The following is a 26,583-nucleotide window of genomic DNA, read 5'->3' on the forward strand; positions in this document are numbered from 1 at the left end:
CAATATTTATGTTGCATGTTATAAACCCGGGCACCTTATATACGACTACTGTTGTGCTTACTGATCAATTTTATGTTGTACAATGCGCTAGGAAATCTGTTAAATTGTGTAAGTACGACTTTGGTTAGCAAAGAAGACTATTGGTCAAATTCTAATAGGCCTATATTTTTCTAGATTGATCTAGGCTGCAAGACACCTCTGCCTTTAAATATCTGAAGATGCTTGCCCAGAAGTTCAGGACCATCAATGAACGTGAAGTTCTGCAGGAGTGGCAGTCGTTCAATGTCCTTGTGACTTCAGGCATTATGGTGAGACATAACCTTAAATAACCTTATCAATCATAAGTTGCTTACATATACATCTTGGTTTTACATGTCACTGTTTTTTTCTCTAATTTTTCAGGACAAGTCTTAATTGGAAGTCCTGCAATTAATGTCAGGGTACGAGGAGCTGCACCTGCTGTACCCAAACCTCACCATACCAGTGTCAAGTGTCAACTGTGAGGGAGACTTCTCAGCAATGAATAGGGTGAGTATCATCATTAAAACACTATCTGAAAGCTAATGTTAGTTGACATATCTGAGTAAAAATCTGACATTCGTTTTTTGTCTTTGTGTAGATCAAGACAGACTTGCGGAAAAGGCTGCAGGGCCATTAGTATAAATGGACCACCAGTGGGGCAGCTGAACTATGGCAGGGCTCTTGAGTTGTTTTTTGAAACGCCAAGAAGGATTGTGTTTAGTGACACCACGTGCAAAATGTGCCACAAGTAAATCATGTAAAATGTAAATAGTTTTACAAACAGAATGTAAATAAATGCAAATAAAACTGTTACAGTGTTACAGCTCTTAAACAGTTTCGAGTTCCGTCATTGTGTCCCCCCGAACCCCCCAAACACTCCCCGGCAGTCATGGCAGTCATCCGCGCAAAAGTGGTTCCGGCCGACATCTCACCACCTTGCCTAAGCAAATTCCTGCGGGGAACACTGTGATCAATACATCTTACAACATGAATCTTTACATACATTATAAAAACACTATAGTTAATACCAGAGAAGGAAACATTTGGTACATTTACTACACTTGACTAACAACAGAGAAAGTGCCGTTGCCTCTCTACAGTCTTTGTTTTTAGGATCACTAATAAAAACTGATCTGCAGACCTGAGCAAACGAGAGGGAGCGTGTAGATAAAGCAGGTCTGACAGATCCCAGAAAGTAAGGCCATGAAGATATTTAAAAACAAATAAAACAATTTTAAAATCAATCCGAATGTGAACCAGTAGCCAATGAATTGCTGCTAAAACTGGAGAAATGTGCTTTTATTTTCTAGTAGCAGTTAAAAGAAGAGCAGCAGCATTTTGGACCAGCTGCAGTCTAGACAAGAGTTTTGTTAAAACCAGATTAAAGTGTAGTGCAGTAATCTAAGCAAATTATAATTAAAGCATAAATTAAAATCTTTAGTCAGCTGTATCAGTTTGAAAAAAACTGGACTTGATCACAGATTTTAACTGAGCATCAAAGATTATTCTCTAGTCTCTCAGGTCTGAAGCAGTCAGTGTCAGATACTGACTTTAAGGTCCGAGGTCAAAACTGATGTTAGAAACATCAATGCGCCCAAACAACATCAACTTTTCAGAAGTTTATTTATAGAGACACTATTTCCCTTTTTATTGTCATTATAGTCTGAGTGTCTTCTGTCTAAAAAAGAAGGCTAAACAGTGGTTTCTTGTATCTGACTCCCAAGGGACGGAGTAAAGAGAGAAGAGGCCAAGCATGGAGCCTTGAGGCGCTCTGCATGAGTGGTACTCTTTAATAAAATAAAATATAATAAAACAAAAAAGCAGTTCTCTATTCTTAGAAAATGAGTTTAATGATACCGTTATTAACTCATAAGTACTTTATTCAGTATTATTTGTACATTTGAACAGTTCTTCAGTTTAAATGCGTTCTTAAAACAGTTTCAGTTTTAACCCACTAACTGAACAATTACATTCATGTGTTTCACTCCCCCACCGGCGAAAATTAACATTATCTCTTAATTTTTATTAAAAGCTGAGAGGTCTGGTTAAATTGTTGTTAAGTTCATCTTCTTACCGTCAGACTCGCTTTAGTTCCTCGGAGAAAAGCCTCCAAACAGCCCAGAGTCCAATAAGTGTCCAGTGTTCTCAATGAGAAGTCACTTTTTCCCTTTTCCTCTAACAGGAAACTTCTCTGGCCGTTAGCTTCTCAGTTAGCTCTGATGCTAACTGCTCCCTCGCAGGCTGTCGCTTCTTCTAAAACGGAGACAAATAGCGGTTAAGACGAGCTGCACATGCTGTCAGAGTCTAGGAGGCTTTAGCTTTGTCTCTTACCCAGTTCTCTGGTTGGCAGCTTAAGGCCTCACAAGACAGGTCTACGTTCTTATTTTACTCCTTTGTTTGTTTGTTTTCTATTAGCAGTTGACGAGAAACGTTTGGTCAGCATTACCGCCACCTACTGCTATGGAGTGTGGACCAGAACCTAAATTCTGTTATACAATTGTGTTATTTTTAGATATCGAAATATTATCCTGTAAATGTTACTTTCTGAATCCCTTCTAAATAATTCAAATCAATCTAATTTAAGTTTTACTTTACTTGAATGTAGAATTAATTGCTGTCTCTCCTCCTCCTATTTATTACAGTACAACATGACATGTTCAATTGTTTCATCTACTCCACTGTGTTCACATTTACCATTCCAGTGTTTTCCCTAAAATAAACAGAGAACTTTCAGGAAGAGTGAATGCTGCTTGTAGAGACTTAATACAACTTGCTGGGTTTCCTTAGAGGGGAAACTTTCTGACCAACCTGTATAATATGACCCAATCAGTATAATCTGATTGAATTTGGAAAGTGCCTTGAGATGACATGTTTCATGAATTGAATATATATATATATATATATATATATATATATATATATATATATATATATATATATATATATATACATATATACATATATACATACATACATATATATATATACATATATATATATATATACACACCTTTGATAACCAGACACATACAATTCCAAACATTTACTGGCATTTTGCTTCTCACTGCAGTAATGTTTTATTATTCTTTTTACTACATACAAACAATAATATTTTCATGTGAGAGGTGGTCGATTTAGCCCTGACTTTAACAATCCGTCGATTTGAACAAGACTATCCCGCAGGGGGCAAAGGCATCATCTCTTGTTTTACTATAGTGAAGTAGGAGAGGTGACTACTTCCAAGATAGCTGCCCAAATTCTACTGGATCTACTTTTAATTTATTTCTATGTATGCTACTCCCACAACCTGAATATTAACCAATGACTTGTAAGTAAAGTTTTTTGGCCTTCGACCACTTTCTTCTCAACTAAGCTTTACAAAATAAGACAAAATATGTAGCAATGCTTCTGACAATAGAATATTTTTAAAATCTATAAATTACCACACTTTTAAAACTGAGTTTTACTGTTTTTGTTTTTTAAAAACACAACTTTAACATCTTTATAACAAGTTCAGCAAAGGTTTAACAACAGGTTCCACGCAAAGATCTCTAAATCTAGGTCCTTATTCAAACTAACCCCATTTTGAATAAATAAATAAATAAAATAAAAATATTTTGAGCTTAGCTACATAGTAATGAGTAGAAACATTCATAGAATCAGCAGGATAACATTCTGTTACAAATAACATTTAACTGCAAGGCACTGAAAGTTAAGACACATGTTTGAGAATTGCCTTTTAATAAAGAGCAATAAATACTGCTGCCTATAAATACATATGTCAGCTAATGATTACATTGCAGAACTTCTAGGACAAGATGAAAGTAATTGTAGAACAGAATATCTGGGTGGGAAATTGCTTGAAGGAGGTTTTAAGTAAAGGATGACCGTATTGATCTGGATAAGAACACTAATTGCACTCTGTGGTGTTGTGCTAGTTATCTTGAAGGGGTGACTTATTGAACTATGAACAGTTGGCTGCTGATTGCCTGAGCCAAGACCACATCGAAAAGAGCCGCCCTGTCAAATCACCTCCTACAAGCAGTGAGACAACATCAAGACCTCATACAAGCCCGAAAAGCTGAGTTTTTAGGTAAGCTATGACTAAAGAAAATGAAACTTTTCTACCTTTAACATTCGTACAATTACAAATTACAAATACATTCTGTACAATTCAACATAAAAATCTTCAGGGTTACAATAGGTAACAAACAGTAACCATGTTGCCCCTTTTTCAGTTCATGCAGGAATTTAGCAAATGTGGGTGCTCGAAAAAGCATGTTTGTAACAAATCAACCCGGACATCATTAAAACACACATTACATCCACAGTGAAGCCTGGTGTTGGCAGCATCAAAAACTATTTTCATAAAGAAAATACTTTTTGTCAGGGTGGGTTGAACTATAAGCAGCACTAAAAACCAGTCAGCTTTGATGGTAAAGAAGCTTAACTTATTTTTCTATACAGTGTCCTGTCTGGCAATGTGGTAATAAGAATTTTTGTCTTAATGCCAAAAACAGCCCAACAGATTTTAGTTTCACAAGCGAAGCAGTACGGCATTCGCCATAGTGCTCCACTTGATTTATGCATGTAAATAACATGTAATTTATTATAGTTCATGCAGGAGTATTACAAATTATATGGACACTACAATGAGAAAGTAGAAGAGGAAACGAAAAACAAGAAAAAAAAAGGAGAAAAGGTGAAAGAAAGAGGAGTTAAAAGGGAGAGAATGATAAAATGTCTTCAGTCTGCTTCATCACCTTCAAAGAGAGATGTAAAAATAACAGCACAACCAACGGACATAGTGTAACAGATACAATAAAGTAACACCTTGATATCATTGCTGAATTATATGTATTATTATTTAATCTGACATGTATAATGTGGTAGCTGAAGATAAAAATAAGGGTTTACTGTGTTGAAGTGAATCTCTAAGTACCTGGAACCCAGCACTTGTAGTTGCTTGTGAGAGTGCACTTGTGTATGTAAAGTTTATCCAAACGAAAAATGCTCAATAGTGGTTGTGAAGAGCCAAAGACACCCCCCCAGAGCACCGAGGCAAGCGCCGGGGGACCCAAAACCTCAGATGCCCAAAGGGACCCCCACAGTAAAGGCGCCCAAGAGGGGCCAACAAAAGAAATCTGCTCCCCCACCAATAGAAGAGGACAGATCGTCCCCCCAGCCGCCGCAATGCCAAAGCCCCCAGGAGCTGTGGGGACGAGCCTGTAGGCTCCGCCGGCACCCAGCTACACTGAAGTGGAACCGGCCATGGGCCCTAGGGACCCGAGGACCCAGGGGCGCCCGCCCCCTGAAGCAGCCGCCAGGAATGAGCCGGTACCCGCCCGAGCACCACCAATGCACTAGCGGGCCAAGCTGCCAGCCAGCAGAGGGGGCAGGATGGGCTCCACACTTAGCGGAGACTTGAGATGTTCTTGGGAGAGGGAGCAGTTCAGACTGGGACCTGACAAGTAAACAAAAAAAACAACAAAAGAAACAGATACACAGTCTCATTCACACCACATGAGCCAACCCACACCTCCATTCCCCCAACCCGGCCACCAAGCCTCCTGGAGGTAAAATAAAAATAAATAAATGACCTGGTTAGCCAGCCCGCCCGAACGATGCAGAATCCCTCTCCCCGGATGAAACCCGCACCGTGAGACGGCATGGACCAGGACTGAGACCGGGGCCGGACACGGAGGCCTTCAAATATCCACAACCCCCCCCCCCCTCCCCGCCCCCCAACCCAAAAATGTAATCCCAACACTACCATTCAAACAACTCACCACACATACGACAGTAGACATCCAATTTTACAACTCAAGCACTTTGATAAGTCCTTACTTATCTGATCCCAGAACATCTGAACATCTGAAGTTTAACTTTTATTTAGGATGAGTAGATAATTTCATATTTTAGTGTCACGTGAGCCCAATCATTTATCCAAATGAACAACAGAGGAATGACAAAATTGTAATCCCCTAAAACCCAGTTCTAGTCATTCTAATGATTAAATAACACACCAAGGAAGATCATCAAGTCCTTTATAGTTGTTAAGTAGATGTCTCCATCAATCCATGAATAAGCAGAAGTTGGAACTTCTGATTTAATGATTAAACTAATCTGTATGTTGTGTTTAGCTATTTTACAACAGTCATTGATTTAATATGCATCTAAAGAGTGAGGCCTCTCATCACCATGGATTCTCATGTGGACACTAGGATTGTTTAGCCTAGAACAAACATTTTCTACACATCAGACACAGGAAAGGCTTCTCATCTGTAGGTTAACATGTGATCAGCCAGATGACAACTGTTTCTGAAAGACTTAGCACACGCTTCAGAAGCATAAATCTTCTCAACTGTGAGTTCTGATATGTTTAATCCTACTACTAGAGGAAGTAAAAGATTTATTGCATACTTTACAATGATAAGGCTTCTCACCTGTATGAGTTCTTATGTGCATATTCAGGTTACCTTTCAGGGAAAACACTTTTGCACAAGTTGGACAGGAAAAAGGCTTCTCACCTGTGTGTTTTCTCATGTGACGAGCTAAATAACTACCGACGCTAAAAGATTTATCACACATTTCACAAGCGTACGGCTTCTCTCCTGTGTGAGTTCTTATGTGCTTACTCAGGCTACTTTTCTGGGAAAACTCTTTTGCACAAGTTGGACAAGAAAAAGGCTTCTCACCAGTATGCGTTCTCATGTGACCAGCTAAATGACTACCATTGCTGAAAGATTTATCACACAATTCACAAGTGTACGGCTTGTCGCCCGTATGAGTTCTTATGTGCATAATCAGGCTACCTTTCTGGGAAAACTCTTTTGCACACGTTGGACAGGAAAAGGGCTTCTCACCTGTGTGCGTTCTCATGTGACAAACCAGACCACTACTAAAGCTGAAAGATTTACCACACATTTCACAAGTGTATGGTTTCTCGCCCGTATGCGTTCTTAAGTGCATATTCAGGTTACCTTTCTGGGAAAACCCTTTTGCACAAGTTGGACAGGAGAAAGGCTTCTCACCCATGTGGGCTCTCATGTGACTAGCTAAATGACTACCATTGCTGAAAGATTTATCACACATTTCACATTCATATGGCTTCTTGCCCATATGAGTTCTTATGTGCTTAATAAGGTTACCTTTCTGGGAAAACCCTTTTGCACAAGTTGGACAGGAAAAAGGCTTCTCACCTGAGTGGGCTCTCATGTGACAAGCTAGACTACTGCCAAAACGGAAAGATTTATCACACATTTCACATGCATATGGCTTTTCGCCCGTATGAGTTCTTATGTGAATATTCAGGTTACTTTTACTGGAAAAACCTTTTGCACAAGTTGGACAGGAGAAAGGCTTCTCCCCTGTGTGGGCTCTCATGTGGATATTCAGATGACTTTGACTTGGGAAACCTTTCCCACAAAGCACACACAGTAAAGATTTCTCTCCTCTTTTTTCCTAATTTGATTAGTCAAACAGCTACACTTGGTGAAACATTTACCACATACTTCACAAGGTTTATTGGTTTTATGTCTTTTTAGTTTTGAACCATCACTGTGATTTTTGGTTTTCTCACGTCTCTTTTTACTCTTTAGCTCTTCATCTGTGTTTGATCCTGACTCTTCTTGATTATTATCCTGCTGATGCTGCTTTTCACCTTCAGGGGAGTCTGCATTGAGAAGTTGGTTAATTTTCTCTTCTGGTTCATTTGTGTCATGTTTTAAATCTAGAGGAGTCACCTTAAAGGTGCCAGCCTCCTGCTTCACTACAAGCTGCTCCTCATCCTCATTACTCCAGAGATCCCCATGTTCCTCTTTAATCCCTACAGGTTCTGGTTCCTCCTTTGTCACGTTCATCTGTTGCAGTTCAGGTTCAACTTGAAATAGTTTGTCACAAGCAGAAAACCCTACAAAGGTATCTGTCTTCTGCTTAACACGTTGCTTTTCATCTGGAAAGATACACAGTCCAAGCTGTTCTTCTTTAAATCCTTGAGGTTCTGGTTCTTCCTCTTTCATGTCTTTGGTGTTTGGTTCCTTCAGGTTAATAATGAAGTTCCTCTCTTGGCCACTGGCAGATTGATCAGCAAGAACCTTCCAAGAGAACAAGAGGCTGTGAAATGTCTGAGGAGTGAAAAACAGAAGAATTTTATTATATTTACAAAGTAAAGTGTAACTTTAATTCAAACCCAGACAATTTCACTGCCTCCCCATCGACATCCTTGATTGAAGCTCTGTTATAAAATCACTCCACACAACTAGGTTAAGGTTACAAAGTGTAGGTTCCACACTCACTCTCCTGCCAAATGGTTTACTACACTTCATCTCTAAATATCTTCCAGGACGATGTGGGTCTAGGTAGACATGCCCTCCTCCATGTGAATGGAAACATTAAAGCTTGGGATCCTAAAATCACCTCTAACCCATCTTCTTCAAAAATATGTAAGCAGCTGCACTCAGACAGAAGATGGTTTCAGTCTTCCCTGGTTAGTCAAGGTCAATGCTTGTATATTTTCTGTGTGACACTGTAAATGTTTGGGTTTGAGATGTTTGTATTACACAAGCCGATATAGCAGAGCTCTTTGTTCTGTCTCTCTTCGAGGTCAGTCGTGTTTTCTCTCTCTTGTCCAGGTGTTCACCCATCCCTCCCCTCTTTCCTGCTTCTGCTGCTATGTCTCTGTCTTTCTGAGCATTTTCTTCATATCACCCGAATTCTGAAAACCATGGATCTGGTAAGCTGGTCTCGCAATGCTATTGATAAAAAAATTTCGACGAGTAGGCAGCGAAAGGGGGACTATCGTGTGTCCCGATTTGACTCTCGTTGGATACACCCTACATTCTTGGATGAAAAACGGTGTGTCTTTTGAATTTGTCAGTCACCGATAAACCTCAGACTGGCAGATGTCCACTTTGCAAAGGCCCGCCCTACTCTCTTTCTGATTGGCTAATGTCCCGGCTCTGCCAGGTTCATTGGTTGAGAGCAGCTTCTGTTTAAAACCTTCAATAAAAAGTCTGAACAAAACTTTTTGTGCTCGTTTTCCAACTGACGAAAATCCATTGCTGCGACGGAGAACTTTAACAGATGTTTTAAGTAGTCTTGATATGTTTTATGCTGTTTGCTAAATGGATTGTGGTCTTCTGTGGTCTTGTGTTTGACAGACGACACCTAACTGATGCAGAGGCTAGATAGCCAGAGTCACCTATAAATAAAGATCCTGACACTACAGGCACTGATGGATCACACCTTGGAGAAAAGAAGAAGAAGAATGTATGTGGCTGGGAAAACACTGGCTTCCACTTCAGCGCCAAAATGAACATCTTCGTTTTGGCGCTGAAGTGACGGCAGACAGAGGCTTTACCATCGATGATCTGCTGTTTGAGAGGCGATTTAACCCTATTCTACCATTATTCAGTTATAGAAGGAGGGCAGTTGTCTGATGAGGACATAACTGCCACAAGGAGGGTTGCAAATGTCCACATACATGTGGAAAGTTATCAGAAGGCTCAAAGCTTTGAAAATAATCTCCCAGACTGTACCCATCAACTTGGTTTAAAAAATGGACAAAATGTTAAGAATCTGTGCAGTTTCTGTGAGCAGGCAGGGGGAATCATCCACGAGGACGTTGATTGAGCAGAGATTACATGTCAAAAAGATCCTGATTAGTTATATATTACTGAAAACCAGTGGAATTATAATACACAAGAATGTGTTTTGGATCTCTGCTTTTAAATATTTCTTTATTTAGCACCTTGAGGTTTAACATTTTGGAATTACTTTTCATTTTTTTAATAACTTTTCAAGTATTGTATACCCTTATCTTCAGACTATTTAAAATTTTACATATACAAAAATTGTGTCCAACTAAAATGTGTATTATTAACCTTTGCAATCAATTTCTCTTGCTAATGTAATTGGCATTTATTTATATTTGGATCAAGTGGATGTTGTAAGTAACTAAAATATATCTTATGTACATAAATTGGCAAGAAGATACAGTATTTCATTTATTGAAGTTATTAATTAATTTATGCAATCTCTTTACATTAAATGAAAAACAGATCAGGCTTTTACTTATCTTGAAAAGAAACCTAGAATGAATTCCTTATTCCCAGTGATCCCCAATAAAACATTATTTGCTTTAAATATCTGACTCCTTCATTTCTAAATTTCCTTGGAAACTTACCCACCCCGTATCAGCTTAAAGATGCTACAGAAGACAGAGGCTGGTGCATCCCATGGATAAAACCCCCAAACCTAAGATGAGCGGAGTGGTGTCTGCAGTTCAGTCAGTGAGGAATGTTCTGATCTTTATATTGGAAAAACCAAACAACCTCTCCATAGACGCATGGCTCAACACAGGAGAGCTACCTCCTCAGGACAAGACTCTGCTGTCCACCTACACCTTAAGGACAAAGGACACTCTTTGAGGACCAAAATGTTCACATTTTGGACAAAGAAGACAGATGGTTTGAAAGGGGTGTGAAGGAAGCTATCTACGTTAAGAGAGAAAAGCCAACCTTAAACAGAGAAGGAGGCCTTAGGTTCCAACTCTCAAAAACTTACAATACAGCTATAGGATTAATTCCAGCCAATCATCACCTCAATTCTCACCCTCATACGGGTGATCAAAACATAGTTCCTGCAAACCAGGCCAATAACGACCCTAACGACTCCTGGTTACAGAGGAGTGGACCAGTTTCTGTTGAATCTGTATGTTATCTAAGCCATTACAAGGCCTTTGTTGGGCAGTAGTATAAAGCTATATGCTCCACATTACTCCATACTTTTTGAATTGAGAAAGCTTCCTGGAGAGGAAGCGAAACGTCTTCAACTACGGAAAACAAGTCCAGTTGCTTTGTTTTTTACTTTTTTGGAATGATCATGACCTGGATGACTGAGAATCTTCACCAGTATGCTACAGAAGACTAAAGGATAGAGGGGGACTAGATCTGCCTAACTTCCATAACTACTTCTTACCAAATAGGTAACAATACATCTTTAAATGGACAAAACATAACCCCATAGATGAGCCCTGGCTAGACACAGAACCGAAAATATGTAATAATATCAAGATTTTGGATTTGCCTTTTATTAGTTCAAATATAAAATGACTTGCATGGTTTAAAAATATCAATATCAGCTCTTCTCTGACAGCATGGTGGGCGTTTCTTAAAATGACAAAGTCATCACTTATCCCATGCAGTCGTACACCCATGTGGAATAATCCTGACATCTCACAAAAAAATAATATGATAAACTTTCCGTACTGGAAGAATAAACGTATTGAATACATGGAACATATATTTCAAGGAACTGAGTTTATCACATTTGATAGATTAAAGATACTATATGACATTAATAAAAATAAATTCTTAGAATATCAGCAAATTAAATCTATAGTAAAAAAAATAATTTAAGCATATTAAAAGGTGGTTTACTCCAATAAACTCCAATAAATATATTAGAGTTCCTGGATCTAAACCCCCCAAAATTATTCAATATCTCTTCCTATTATGAAATGAAAAGAGGGCTTATAACTCAGTTTTGAACAAAATATCTGGGCTCAGACATGTCTAAGTATTTTCAAAATGACTAGACACCCAAATTTACAACTAATATGATACAAAATCCTTCACATAGTACACTACACAGGACAAAGATTACTTAGGATGGGTTTTGTACAATCCAATATCTGCCCACAGTACACATGATATAATACTGACAGTTATATTCATGCACTATGGTTATGTACACCTGTTCAGAGGTTCTTGGTCCAATCAAGGACTTGTCAAAAGTGCCTGAGATGTAAAATGTCACCTTCCCCCTCAGTTTGCTTGCTGGGCAACTTAGATGAAAGCATTTTGGAGAAAAAAAATACAGTTTGCATGGCTTTCACTGCCTTATGTATTGCAAAGAAAACTATCCTGGTGAATCTGGGCTCCTTTGATCTCTTAGTGGGGTGGGTACTGTGGGATGTGTCCTGTAGGGCAGTGGTTCCCAAACGTTTTATGCCCAAGGCACCGCAGTAAAAATCTCAAGGCACACCTATTGGGCCAAATGGCCTTTATAACACGTGTCATCACTCATCATGTAAAATCTGTAAATGTGTATAATTTACTAATGGCACATAAAATGAGACAAAGGCAACTATATCATTAATGAGATATTTATTAACCAAATATATTAAAAAAAGTAACTTGAAACGTTATCGAATAAGGCTTCATCAAAGCAGCAACACCTCCATTTCAGACAGGTGACCAAAATTCAGCACCTAGAACTGTCCATGGTCCTGAACTACGGATTATTAAAGGAACGTTTTGATTCAGTATTGAAATGTGCTGTTATAAATATTTTCATATACAAATATGTTGCATAATTACACAATAGTGAGATACATGTACCTGTCGGAGCCACATTTAGATTTTTTTTAATCCTCGGTGGCATTGAAGAGAAGCCCTGTTCAACAGAGAGCAGTGACCTCCTGCTGTTCATGTAAATCAGAGAAAGCTAACACAGGTAGGTAGTGGGGAAAAGAAGAAGTTGCTCAGTCGCATGGCAATAATTTATTATGCATTAAGTTCTGGGACTTCCAGCTCCAATTTTCCATTCATTTATTTTAGTTTCCATTAATATTACCCCCCCCCAAACAACCAAAAAAAAAACAACAAGGAAAAATCAGGGTATCATTAGCTATAACTAAAACTAATACGTTTGTGGTTATTTAATGAACTTATCTTTAATCAATAAGAAAATAAAAACATAAATTGTCGTCTGAATCACTGTGTATGGGGGCTGACATTACTGCCCATATTTGGGCAGTAAGGGGCGTTTGACATCACATCCTGGGGCGTGGAAAAGCGGAAGCGGCGACAGCATTTCTCTCCGCTTTCCATGCAAAGTCAATAGGAGCAGTTCTACATAGCTGCGATCATCAAATATTTTTTAGGATTTCCAGAGGACTTCACCGCTGACATTCCCAAGAGCTATTGCTGAAGCATCAATGCCCACGTGCATGGCCATCGGATGTTCCAACACAACTGGTAAAAGTAGAAAAAACATTGCTTATTTCAACTTCCCGATTCATGAGCCACCGGGCTCGGTGCTGGATTGCCAACTTGAACAGAGCGGATTTGCCATCTAACTTCTGGCCAGAGAGAAAACACGTCATATGCAGTGACCATTTTTAAAAAGAATATTTTGAACATGACATGAGAGCGAGAATTTTCGGTAAGTTATTTTTTATTTTATAATTTTATATGTAGAATTTGCGGGGATGGTCACCGAGCAGAGGGGCGGAGGGATACCACATGTGATGTGGTATCCCTCCGCCCCAGCATGTGCTAGAACGCTTTTACATTTTAATATTTATACAATAATGACCACCTGCCCTATTTACTAGGGGGCAAATATATAACTTAAGTCACTTCAGCGATCTCTCCTCCGCTGTGTGTGTGTGTGTGTGTGTGCGCTCCGCTGCAGCGCCGCAAAGCCGTGCTGCGGCGGAGCGCGCGCACACACACACACACACACACACACACTTGTATATATATATACACTGTAGGACCCGACTGAGTTTGCACTGGAAATAGGTACGCTGGATTCCGTCAAAAGTCCGGTTTCTGTCAAGAAACTCTTCTAAAAAAAATCCATATCGCTATCAGATGATGATAGCTCCACGGAACTCTCATCACTGTCACTAAGTACTTCATCACTCTCTGCTTCGTACAGAACACCAGTCGTCGCCATCTTGGAAAATAGTGCGCCGTGACAAACAACAGAGAGCGTTGAAACTTGCTCAACTGCGGGTCCGCCGAGTGACGTCAAAAAATGGGAGGTGACAGTACTATTCTTGACCAAGATGGATTCTTCTACATAAACATGATTAAATGAAAATTATTCATAATTAAAAAAACGTATAATTTTTTGCACAGTATGTAGTAGTTTTATATTTAAAGTACTTTCAGCAGTTTGAATTCTGATTTTGACCGGACTTCTCCTTTAAAAAACATCACCTTTACTTCCCCTTAAAATATAAATATAGCCCATATGATTAATGTAAAGTGAGGTTGGCACAAATTAAACACCTACAAGACAATCAGTGTCAACTCATTTTTTTAGAAGGATGGGTGAACAATGCTGGCAAAAAGATGAACATATCAGTTTTTTAAATAACTCCCACCAACCCATCATTAATTGCATATGTTGAATATAGCCAATTATTACTTTAGTTGAGTACCGTTAAACATAAGAAAAACCTTTAACTCAACCACATCTGATTAAACTGTATTTTCATACTTCATCATTATTTGCTGCCATGTCCTTTCAATGTGTTCCGTAATCAATGCCGAGATGGAGCTGTTATATGTCACATAAGGCTCTTTGTGTGTTCGTCACAGAGGCGCCTCCTGTTTATGTACATCTGTTCCTGACTATATAAAGACACAGGGTTTGTCTTACTGGGTGTGCATTTGGGGAAGAATACACCTTGAACGCAGTTTGCCTTCAATGAAGACCAGTTTCTGTGTTGAAAGAGAATCTTGGTTATTGATAATCTTTTTTTCCATAACAAGATCATACATCTGCGCTTAAACAATGCATTGCAGCATGATTTTTTTTCATAAGCACATCTATGCCATTTGTAACAAACCAAGCATTGTGAACATCGGGTTAAAATTCAGGAAGTTATGATTTATCTTAGTCAGGCAAAAGCTCAGTACACATAAAAGCACTAGGGGCGTGTGAGAGACCCATCCAAGATGGCAGGTGCGCTGAAACGTCAGCTCTATCACCAAGCGCAAGTCCATGGGACATCTACCTACATAATGTCTTTGGTTTGGACTGCTTCATGTTGCGTCTGCCATTACCTTGTTCTCCTATTACTGCAGCGTGGCTTCACTTTAGAATGACAGGCAGCGTCATCTGCTGGATGGCAGCCATACTACAACAGTGAATGAAGGTCTTAAGCGGACATTATCAGTTAATCAGATGGAACAAACGTCTATCTAAGTAACCATTAATTGACTATTGATCCTAAATTGATTATTTGTTTGCATCTATAGTCGAAACGTGTTTTTAGAAATACTGAGCTAAAGTCTGGTTGCCTTTGCTTTTACAATGACCTGGATAGCTGAGAATTTGCACAGGCAAAGATTAATTTTTTTAGTAATATGATTCAATGAATATGTACACAAAAATACTTTACATTGAATCCCCAACTGCAAACCCAATTTGTTCATAAATTGCAAACCCCAAATTCCCCATCACAATTTAAAGTGTACCTCACACCATGTGAAATCATGTTTCCACTCCCAGACAAATGAGAAAAACTCCATCAAAGTGGGCGGGAACACGTGGGAACAGGAGGCCAGGTGTGTTCAGGATGGGGGAAAGCAGCCGCTAGCTGGCTTTGCCATACTGAATCACGGAGAGTGAGCTGACTTATGCTGGTAGTTACGCCACGGTTCAGTCTTTTGAGGTGGACGGTTTTTCAGCCTCCTCGTCCCCAGAGGTTGAGGGAGGCTTGTGAAGCCAAGAGCATTTTCTGTTTGAGCTGCTGGTTTAAGGAGCTGACTCAGTGAAGCCTGAACCCGATGCTGCAGAGGCAATCGAGGACAGGATTGGTCCAGTTATCCATAATCATATTTATTTCAATTCAATTTTATTCATATAGTGCCATTTCATGATACATGTCATCTCAAGGCACTTTCCAAAGATGGAGCTGTGTTTTTTTAAGCTGTGTTTATCTAACGTTAAGAGTGAGATTATGTTAATTTTCGAGGGGGCGTGGCTGACTGGACCCTGGAAGAGAAATCTGGTTTTCCTGTCTTTGATAAGAAGATATTGTAGTTGATTATGAAAGGCACAATATGAATTATCAGATTCACATCCAGGCAATGAAAACACTACAGATAATCATTATTCTATCCGTGTTGGTCTCATTTGTGAATGAGGCAGAGTTTCATCAAGCCTATACGGTGCAACATTTTTCCCTCAGCTTAAAGCACACAGGGGTTCACGCTGCGTCTTTACGCATCATCCAGCTGCTGGATTTTACCCATGTGCGCTGCGCACGAGGGATAAACAGTGGGGAAAACGCATAAATGAAGACTGTACAGGGCTCCTTTAGAGGGAAGAGAAGGAATAATGGGTCTGAGCCGAAGCCTCTGATGTTACAAGTTTCTCGAAATGACCCTTAAAAGTGCGCACCTAAATTATATGTAACATATTTCTGCACACCTGAATTCAAGCGCAAGGCAGCAGCCCACCGAAGCACCGCTGGTTCTGTGTCGTTAAAAACAAAAGAGCATGAAATACAGCTACTGAATCTCCTATTAACTTTAATTTTGAAATTTTGGTACAAGTGGAAGGACATTAAACGCAGTGATTCACGTTTTGAAGGCTGGACACTGATAAAAGCCCCTGGGTCTAAGGGAAGGGTGGGGAGAGGAACAGTAAGAGCATTGAGGCACAGAAAAACAGCACACGTAGTTTAAAAAAAAATGCAGAATAATAGGAACGAAACTAAGAAACAGACTAAGTGGCGTTTTAGACTGTATGTGGTTAGCAGATCTGTTTTCTGATCCAGCGTACAGCCATGACTGGTTCTGAGTGAAGGATTTATCTGGCAGCAGCTCTCCCCCCTTTGCCACCTGCTTTGCACTTTCACCACTGGTTAAGACCAAAAGACCATGACTCTGATCTGACTTTTCCTGCTGATCTGTTAACTGCAGCAGAAATAAGTTCTGCAGAAGGCGGAGTTTAGACGGAGCTCTGGATGGACAGAGCTGTGACCGGGTCATCCGCAGCCCAGATGGGCTTTGTTATTTTTATGCATGAGAAGTGCGATGTGTCACATGGTCAATATGTGAGAGTTGAGAGCCTCTGTTAAGACAGAGCTGCTTTTATGACCCACAGCAGAAGAGCTACCGCTTTACTACAACAGAATTACATCAGGTCAACCCAAAACAATACGGATTCAAAATTCATTGCAAGACTACCATTTAACTGTAGAAGGGCATCACACTAACAACTTTAGACACAAAAGCGGGATTTCAACAAATATGCACTAATTTTTCTAAATAATGACCAGGATATGTAGACAGCATTATAAGAGAGAACAATGTTAACTGTTTATTGGCAAAGTGAATCAATTGAAGTGAGCCGAAGAGCTCACTTCAATGGTTTATTGGTCACGGTTTCCCTTCCCAATATGGCGGACGCGCTCGCGTATTGCTGCAGCTCAGACTGTTAGTGCAACGGTTACTGTTAAGTTCATCTTCTTACCGTCAGACTCGCTTTTGTTCCTCGGAGAAAAGCCTCCAAACAGCCCAGAGTCCAATAAGTGTCCAGTGTTCTCAATGAGAAGTCACTTTTTCCCTTTTCCTCTAACAGGAAACTTCTCTGGCCGTTAGCTTCTCAGTTAGCTCTGATGCTAACTGCTCCCTCGCAGGCTGTCGCTTCTTCTAAAACGGAGACAAATAGCGGTTAAGACGAGCTGCACATGCTGTCAGAGTCTAGGAGGCTTTAGCTTCGTCTCTTACCCAGTTCTCTGGTTGGCAGCTTAAGGCCTCACAAGACAAGTCTAAGGTTTTTTGGTACATTTACAGTTGATTAGAGCTGAACTATGAATGAGCGACTTCTTCTATTATTCCCTGATTTTTTTTTTTTTTGTTTTGTTTTTTATTAGCGGTTGGCAAGAAACGTTTGGTCAGCATTACCGCCACCTACTGATATGGAGTGTGCTCTATAGGATCTATATTATTTTATACAAGTATTTTCATATTTTGTTAATCAAATTTGTTTTCCTGGATAACCTAATTAAAATTTGAATGCTTTTACTGTCTGAATCTCCCTGTAGTATGTTTAATAAATTTAATCTTTCTTTATTTCTTCTAAAGTGCCCCAACATTAATTTACTCTCCATTTCATATCTCCAACAAACTAATATGTTCTATTGTTTCATTTTCTCTACTGACAGTTTCCTGTATTATGTTGCTGCATTCTATATAATAAGCTGTTAAGTATGTCCAGATCTTAATCTTGCAAATAGTTTCTCTAATCTCTTCTCTTGTTTCTCTTCCCTGCTCTCATCTCTCCTTCTCTCTCTGGAATCATATGATACCATCTTCATTTGTTATCTTCATCCCATTATTTCTGCTACTTTTCCTTAAATCTTTGTTTAATTATACCTTTTGCTTCTGATTTGTTTATAGTTACTGCAAGATTGATCAGTCCTGTTGATGCCTTTTTTGCTTCCCTGTCTGCTTCATTTGCTATTTCATCTCCTTTAATCCCAATATGTGCTGGTACCCAAAGAAATATAACTGTTAATCTCATCATCTGTGTTCTAAATAATCATTGTTGTATTTCTAATAAAATGCTTGGTCTGCTCTCTGACTGGCTGAAATGTAAACTACTTAGTCCTGAGCTGGAGTCTGAAAAAAAAAATGTTCTTAAAGTTGTTATTTCTTCTATCCATTGTACTGCTAATAGTAATGCTAATATTTCCCCTGTATATACTGACAACCCATTTGTAATTCGTTTATCTTTGTTTTTATATGAAATCCTGATATCCCCAGTTGGATGTTTTTGATGCATCTGTGTATATCTGTACATAATTATAGTTGTTTGTATATATCTGTACTGTATTTCAATAAAATAGTGAATCCTTTATCCTTCTTGTATAAAAGTGTTAAGTCTACTATGCATCCGGTAAAATTCATGTTGATATTGCTGGTAATGGTACTGTTGGACTAATTATTAGATTGTTTATTTGCAATTCTTCTGCATTTTTATTAATTACCCTCCAAAGCTTATAATCCCCTCTTTTTCCCAGCGTGGCTTTAGAGTTTCTAATGTTGGATGATTTAACTTATTTCCTTGCTACAAAGGTAGTAAATCCAGGTTTGGAGAATAAATAGCCATTCCAGAGATTAGTTTCAACCATTTTAATTCCCAGCTCCATCAAGGGGCCTTCAGTTTAGCCCCGCCCCCGACGGCAAAACAGTGCCATCTTGTAGTGACATCATAGCTGAAGGAACTCAGTGACACTGAAAACATCTCTCATTGAAAAAAAGCTGCAGCATAAAATGAGAATATGATGTCAATGTTTCCCAGAACACATCATCCAACAGGATTTTTTTTATGTCACTTTTAATTCCTGCAGTCTGGGATATGGCCATCTCTTGTAAAGACTCTTTCCCTTCCAGTAGACTATCATACAAGGTTACAACCCCACCCCATCTTGTCTAGGTAGCGTTTTTTTGATTCGGTCACAGATGGTTGAAGTGGGAGCAGAACATGATGGATTCTTGTGTTTCTGAACGCACAAATATTGCGAGAATTCAGCTGGCAGGCAAGGTTACTTTACCTTCCTAACATTTACATTGTTCTGTAAATTGAGGGCCATTTGTATTTCTTAATCAAACATTTAAAACAAAATAAAAAATGTTTACAGTTCATTGGTTTGTATTGTATCAGCAAATTAAAATGTATTGGTTTGTTTTTCGGGACCAAAGACCTCTCCTACGTTAGTGTTTCTTTTTTCTTCCTTGTTCATATGTCATTTCATATAAATCAATAAGGAGTCCATGTCAATATGCATTTTTACTATTTTGTAAATGTAGGCATTTATCAGATGGGCCATGGAAATTAATATATATAAATATGTTTAATAATAAATAAGTCCAGACCGTAGTAAGGAGGAAGTGGCAGAACTAAACAGTGCTGAATCCTCTCCTCCTTACAACAAAGTACTTGGGATGATTTATTAAAAGGTAACTCATCCCCAAATAAACCTTTTATTCTCAATAAACTGTTAACATGCTTGTCTTATAGTTCTGTCTACATATTCTGGATTGTCATTTATACTTTGTGTAGAAGTAGATGTAAACCGATAAAATTAAAATGGCATACTCAAAAATAAAAACAAAAATCTGATTTAAACCATGCACATGCACACCAGGTATTTCCAATGAAGTAATAAGTTATATTTTTTGGACCAACAGAGAACCCATCAAGTTAGCACACAGCTTCAGGTGCTTCAGCTAGTAACCAATAATCAGGACCGAAATCTGTGTGTAGGCAAGTTTATTTAAATAACACTTTTCATTAACAAGATGATTCAAAGTCCTGTACATGCACAGAAAAACATTAGAGTAAAATATTACATAGGAAAAAAATTACAATAACTAAGGAAAACATCACTAGACCTCTTTAGTTTCACTGTAACAAACTTCTAGCTAACATTCAAAGCGTAATTGTTTCTATTCATACATTAAAGGAGTTATAAGATATTTACTGTAAAATCACCCTAAATCATTCTCACTTGTCACCTGGGATGGAAGTAACATTCCCTATAAACAATCTTTCCTCTCCATCAACAATGTCCTAGTCACATTTTTCTCCTTTCAAACCGGTTCAGAACTACTTCAGTGTAGTGTATGTCCTATATATAAATGTCCTATATAATACCTTATATAGGACATTTTTGACAAATGTGTATAATCTGACCCAATCTGTATAATATGATTGAATTTGACTTTGTAAAGTGCCTTGAGATGACATGTTTCATGAATTGAACAGTAGTCCTCCGTTCCAGGTCACAGATGTTATAGAAAGTGGGGGCAGAGCCTGTTTACATAAAATCCAGGAGAAATTGAGATTGCTGGCCTTCCAAGATTGACACAGGGAGTCAGTTTGGACAACGGCACTTGTTTCCTAGCTAACCCATAGTAATTGTCCGTCTCACTGGATATGTTTCAATCGCGAATCCAAACAGCTAAATTTGTGGTCAATTCTGTCAAAGCCAAGCTTCAACTTCTACAAGATCTATACCCTCCCACCTGGGAGTTCAGGAATAGCAACTGGCCTGTGATTCTGTGCAAACATTGCATCCCATTTGTGGTTCTGCTCACACAGCATCTGAGTTTGCATGTTGAATGCATGACATTTCCACTCACAAAGTTCAGGCAGCCTTTACATGGGCCAAAACAGCTGAAGACGTTTTCAGGCTTTCTTAAATTCCTTCTCAGGCTGTGAGACCAGAAGGAATAAGAGGTCACGCCCCCACCCCCGACGATGACGAACCCCACACTAACCACTGCTAAAAGCATTTTAGGAAGCTGATGGAACGCTCCACATTCAAACGCTGCATTGTGTGCAAGCACAGTCTGGCTCCAATTCACCACTTTACCATCACCATTGCTGATTTGCCCTGTCTTCAAAAAGAGCATATGCATGTGTCACAGTTGCCTATTTTGCGCTATTCTGTGGCTTTATTTGTTTTATTATGCTCCATTTTTTATTTTATTTGGCTAATTTATAAGTCATTGATTTTAATATGTATCTAAGGAGTGAGGTCTGTCATCGCCATGGACTCTCACATGGACAGTTGTTTTGCTTGGAGAAACATTTCTACACATCAGACACAGGAAAGGCTTGTCTGTGGGTTTCTGTTTCAGAGCACACGCTTTATAAGCATATCGCTTCTCACCTGTGAGTTCTCATATGTTTATTCATATTACTACAAGAAATATAAGATTTATCGCACACTTCACAATGATATGGCTTCTCACCTGTGTGAGTTCTCATGTGAACAGGTAAATAAATTCTTTTACTGAAAGATTTGCCACAGACTTTACAAAAATGTGGCTTCTCACCCTTGTGAGTTCTGATATGAGCGGCCAAGTGACTACCTTTAATGAAAGACTTTTCACAGACTTTACAAGAATAAAGCTTCTCACCTGTGTGCGTTCTAATGTGAACGTTTAAATTACTTTTTTTACAGAAAGTTTTACCACAGACTTTACAGGAATGTGGTTTCTCATTCGTGTGTGCTTTCATGTGACGCATCAAATTACTTTGGTTGCAGAACAGTTTCTCACAGTTCACACATGAGAATACATTCTTGCCCATATGAGTTTTTTTGTGCATATTCAAGTGAGCTATCTGGGAAAACCCTTTTGCACAAGTTGGACAAGAAAAAGGTTTCTCACCTGTGTGAGTTCTAATGTGACAAGTCAGACTACTACCATCGTTGAAAGATTTATCACACATTTCACAAGCGTATGGTTTCTCACCTGTATGAGTTCTTATGTGCTTACTCAGATTACTTTTCTGAGAAAACTCTTTTGCACAAATTGGACAGGAGAAAGGTTTCTCACCTGTATGAGTTCTTACATGTTTACTCAGGTAATCTTTACGGGAAAACTCTTTTGCACAAGTTGGACAAGAAAAAGGCTTCTCGCCTGTATGAGTTTTTATGTGCATAGTCAGGCTATCTTTACAGGAAAAATGTTTTGCACAGGTTGGACAGGAGAAAGGCTTCTCCCCTGTGTGGGCTCTCATGTGGATACTCAACTTACTTTTCCCAGGGAAACCTTTTCCACAAAGCACACAGAGGAAAGATTTCTCCACTGTATCTCCTCTCAAGCGACTAGTCAAACATCTACATTTAGTGAAACATTTACCACATACTTCACAAGGTTTATTGGTCTTATGTCTTTTTAGTTTTGAACCATCACTGTGATCTTTGGTTTTCTCTCGTCTCTTTTTACGCTTTAGCTCTTCATTTGTGTTTGATCCCGACTCTTCGTGATTATTATCCTGCTGATGTTGCTTCTCACCTTCAGGGGAGTCTGCATTGAGAAGTTGGTTCATTTTCTCTTCAGGGTTATTTGTGTCATCTTTTAAATCCAGAGGAGTCACCTTAAAGGTGCCAGCCTCCTGCTTCACTACAAACTGCTCCTCATCCTCATTACTCCAGAGATCCCCATGTTCCTCTTTAATATGTACAAGTTCTGGTTCCTTCTTTGTCACGTTCGTCTGTTGCTGTTCAGGTTCAACTTGAAATAGTTTGTCACAAGCAGAAAACCCAACAAAGGTGTCTGTCTCCTGCTTAACAAGTTGCTTTTCATCTGGAAAGATACACAGTCCACGCTGTTCTTCTTTAATTCCTTGAGGTTCTGGTTCTTCCTCTTTCATGTCTTTGGTGTTTGGTTCCTTCAGGTTAATAATGAAGTTCCTCTCTTGGCCACTGGCAGATTGATCAGCAAGAACCTTCCAAGAGAACAAGAGGATTGTGAAATGTCTGAGGAGGGAAAAACAGAAGAACTTTATTAGATTGACAAAGTAAAGTGTAACTTTCATTCTAAACCAGATGTCACTGCCTCCCAGCGACATCCTTTCGTGAAGCTCTGAAAAAAATCACCACACAACCGGGATAAATTTATGAAGTGGCAGGTACGATTGCAGAATGTGGCAAGTTTGCAATTTAAAATAATTAAATTACTTAGTGTAATTTACCAGCTGTATGCAATAAAATTTCGCTCTGTACGCACTCTGTGCATACAAAATGACAAATAAAGTTGTCTAAGTATAACTGATCTGTTAAGGGAAGCCTGAGTTACTGCTAGTCTGTTCTAAATGCATTCAGTGAAATGTGTGGTCACATTCTTTGTGTTCCCAGGTGAAAGAAAATATATGCTTTAGTATTCAAACATTCACATTTTTAATGGTAAATTTTAAATATGCAAAGAAGAAAGTGTACTATCAGCAGATATATGAATAGTCTATTAACATCATGCTTGTACCAATTTCTACATTAAAACTTATAAAAGGTATCCATGATTGGTTGAACATGTTGGCCTAAATATGTTGTAATTTTTCTATTAACTGAAAAATTGCTTTTTCTGTACGTAATAACTCAAAATTACTTCAAAAATTGTATATAAAGTAACTTAGTTATTTTAAAAGACAACATTTTAATATATAAAAAATTTAACATATTTTAAGTTACATTTGAGTGTAACTATTGAAGAAACTTACTCATGGTTGTATTTCAGTAAATTATTTGCACAATCCTTTGGAATGTCAACATTTATTAATGCAAAAATGTACTAATAGCCAAATCAAGTACACAAATAGCTACTCATAAAATTTAATGTTTGACAAGTTTATATTGTTACAACACATCTTAGACACTAAACCATGTAAGAACAAAACACTAAAAGCACAAATGATGAGTATTGGTGCACACAAATTAGCTGCACAAATTTTGAGTAACCAAGTTGTTTAAAGCCGTGCAGCCACTAGATTGTGTGGGTGGCATCGCTAACACTGCATTAGACAAGTAAATAGTAATTGAATGCAAAACAGTTAAAACATTAAAATCATAACCAGTGTTAAAAATACAAACATTGCTTTTATAAAAAGCAGGCCTACTGCAAATAACTAACAGATCATATGGGTCTTAATTGGTACAGGACAGATGAAGGGAGGTTGGTTTTGCATCAATATCTAAAAAGCTGTAGACGTAGCTCCCAAAGAACTTATTAGTTTTTAGTAACTTTCAACAGTGTTATGGATTGGAATGGCATATATTTTTAGCTAACATTTTTGCTACAGATAAAAACGGTCATAAAACAAAGCTTCTTTCTTTGGACATCCAAAACTTCTAACATTATTTTGAAACTCCTTTGATTTATTTCTTAAGTTAGAACCACTTTGTAGTTTGTCAAAGAATTCCTATATTGTCATTAGCATTTGCCATTGTTGTCCCTGTCCTTATTGAGAGTTCTCCACTTAAGGAATATTTTCACTATTTAAGTTGGCACGTGTTGTTACGTTTAAAAAGTTCAGTAACGTCCCATTAAATGATTCAAATGTGTTGTGCAATCAAGCTGTAGCGACTATCAACCACCTTTTAATTGCTTCTGGGTGCGGGGAATCTTGGATCTAATGCGCTGTCAAAATGATGTCCAAACGGGGAGATAAGGTATGGGCGTTCCCATTTCTTGAAGTCAGTTTGTATATGAACAATCAATCCAAACAATCCGAGTGGCCGTCTTTACAACAACTGAGATGGACAGGTAATTATGGAGAGTATGGATAAGACAGAATTTAACCAGTGGACGCAGGCTATTGTGTGCCAAAGAAAGCGGTAAAAGCCGTATGACCTCCCGTCACCCAAAACCCTTCTGCCCTCTCACCTCTCACCTATAAAGCCTTCCCCTGCACACCGCCACCAGTGGTAGAGCAGAATATAGGTCAGTGTGTCAACCTAAACAAAACACCACCACCAAAACAAATAAACCAGAAACAAACCATACCTAAACACTAACAATTAGAAATGGCTCCTACACATCGGCCCCATTTGTGTAGACAGCACAATTCAACAAACATCTAAACAGGAGCCCCAAAATGTGTAGGCCCAAGCATTTTTTTTTTATTAATTCTGGTTCAAATGGCATCTTGAAGAAGAAATATTTTGGAGATAGGTCTTTCCAGTTGTCCTGTTTGTGTCTTCAACTGTACAGCACGCACAAGTCCATGTTTATCTGGTTAAGTATTTGTAACAAAACGCCCGATGGCATAGATGCAGGAGTCAGTTGTCAACGAATGAGCCACCTCCAGATGTATGGCTCGGCTGGCCATGCATGTAAAGATAACATCGTATTCTGTAAATTGTTATTCAAGCTCACGGTATGACACCCTCTTACGTCACTTTGAGGTCACTAAAGTTAGTGTTGCTTTGGTGTGTAAACTTGCTAAAAAAACAAAACTGTCGGACTCCGTAATTTTCTCTGCTCCCATGCCTGATCTGACCAGTGATGACATGTTTAACCGCATGTCATCTTTCGGTAACACTTTATTTGAAGTGGTGTACATAAGACTGACACTACACTGTCATAAACATGACATAACACCTGTTATGAAGATAAATGATTCATTATGAATGTTTAGGACTGTTGTCATTAACTGTCATTCGGTAAATTATGACACTATTAAAGCAAAGTTGACATTGTTTAAAATGTCTTTGTTATGACAAGCCCTTAATTTAACCTAATCCCAAGTCAAGCCCTAAACTTAACCATGTCTCTGTTAATGTCAAGTTGTCATAACAAATACATTTTAAACAATGTCAACTTTGCTTTGATAGTGTCATAAATTATGTACTTTATTCGTCACAGTTTCCCTTTCCAATATGGCGGACGCGTTCACGTATTGCTGCGGCTCAGACAGTTAATGCAACAGTTACTGTTATGTTGAAGCTTCTTACCGTCAGACTCGCTTTAGTTCCTCGGAGAAAAGCCTCCAAACAGCCCAGAGTCCAATAAGTGTCCAGTGTTCTCAATGAGAAGTCACTTTTTCCCTTTTCCTCTAACAGGAAACTTCTCTGGCCGTTAGCTTCTCAGTTAGCTCTGATGCTAACTGCTCCCTCGCAGGCTGTCGCTTCTTCTAAAACGGAGACAAATAGCGGTTAAGACGAGCTGCACATGCTGTCAGAGTCTAGGAGGCTTTAGCTTTGTCTCTTACCCAGTTCTCTGGTTGGCAGCTTAAGGCCTCACAAGACAGGTCTAAGGTTTTTTTTGGTCACAGGAAATGTTGAACAGCGCTGAACTCTCTGAAAAAGCTCCTTCTTCTTTGTTTTTGGCGGTTGGCAAACAACTATAGGTGTACATTACCGCCACCTACTGATTTGGAGTGTGGACTGGAACGATGAAATAAAAAAAAAAACAACCATCGTATCTTTTCAAACAAACGAGTAATTTTAAGATA

At 38.7% G+C, this 26,583-nt stretch overlaps 3 protein-coding genes across 10 annotated transcripts in view; all 3 read right to left on the minus strand.

The window, feature by feature from the left end:
- The window catches only part of LOC105921908 (zinc finger protein 544), a 23,660-nt gene extending 15,888 nt beyond the window's left edge, over positions 1-7,772 (minus strand). The window contains exons 1-2 of one of the 2 annotated variants that reach the window (XM_036131942.1): positions 6,379-7,772; positions 5,847-6,013 (exon numbers count right to left, since the gene is read on the minus strand). In XM_036131942.1, the coding sequence (XP_035987835.1) occupies positions 6,382-7,407 (1,026 nt within the window). In that variant the 5' untranslated portion in view covers positions 7,408-7,772 and the 3' untranslated portion in view covers positions 5,847-6,013; positions 6,379-6,381. Of the gene's footprint in view, positions 1-5,846; positions 6,014-6,378 lie in introns of those variants that run through there. The other variant, XM_036131941.1, reaches the window with a different exon arrangement.
- Positions 1-17,408, minus strand: part of LOC118560605 (zinc finger protein 26-like) — a 21,114-nt gene extending 3,706 nt beyond the window's left edge. For 4 of the 7 annotated variants that reach the window (XM_036131863.1, XM_036131860.1, XM_036131859.1 and 1 more), the window contains exons 1-2: positions 17,308-17,393; positions 2,096-2,274 (exon numbers count right to left, since the gene is read on the minus strand). The gene's annotated coding sequence lies outside the window, so the exon portion shown is untranslated. Of the gene's footprint in view, positions 1-2,095; positions 2,275-2,352; positions 2,646-17,307 lie in introns of those variants that run through there. The other 3 variants (XM_036131862.1, XM_036131861.1, XM_036131858.1) reach the window with 3 other exon arrangements.
- Positions 17,409-20,607: 3,199 nt separating this feature from the next.
- Positions 20,608-26,552, minus strand: LOC105924714 (zinc finger protein OZF). Its single transcript, XM_036131928.1, has 3 exons — positions 26,341-26,552; positions 26,084-26,262; positions 20,608-23,082 (listed from the first exon to the last, which is right to left on the minus strand). Exon 3 carries the CDS (start codon positions 23,005-23,007, stop codon positions 21,514-21,516), a length of 1,494 nt encoding a protein of 497 aa, XP_035987821.1. The 5' UTR covers positions 23,008-23,082; positions 26,084-26,262; positions 26,341-26,552; the 3' UTR covers positions 20,608-21,513.
- Between the last annotated feature and the right edge of the window lie 31 nt (positions 26,553-26,583).

Source organism: Fundulus heteroclitus, unplaced genomic scaffold (genome assembly GCF_011125445.2).
Source record: "Fundulus heteroclitus isolate FHET01 unplaced genomic scaffold, MU-UCD_Fhet_4.1 scaffold_46, whole genome shotgun sequence".
Taxonomy (NCBI): domain Eukaryota; kingdom Metazoa; phylum Chordata; class Actinopteri; order Cyprinodontiformes; family Fundulidae; genus Fundulus; species Fundulus heteroclitus.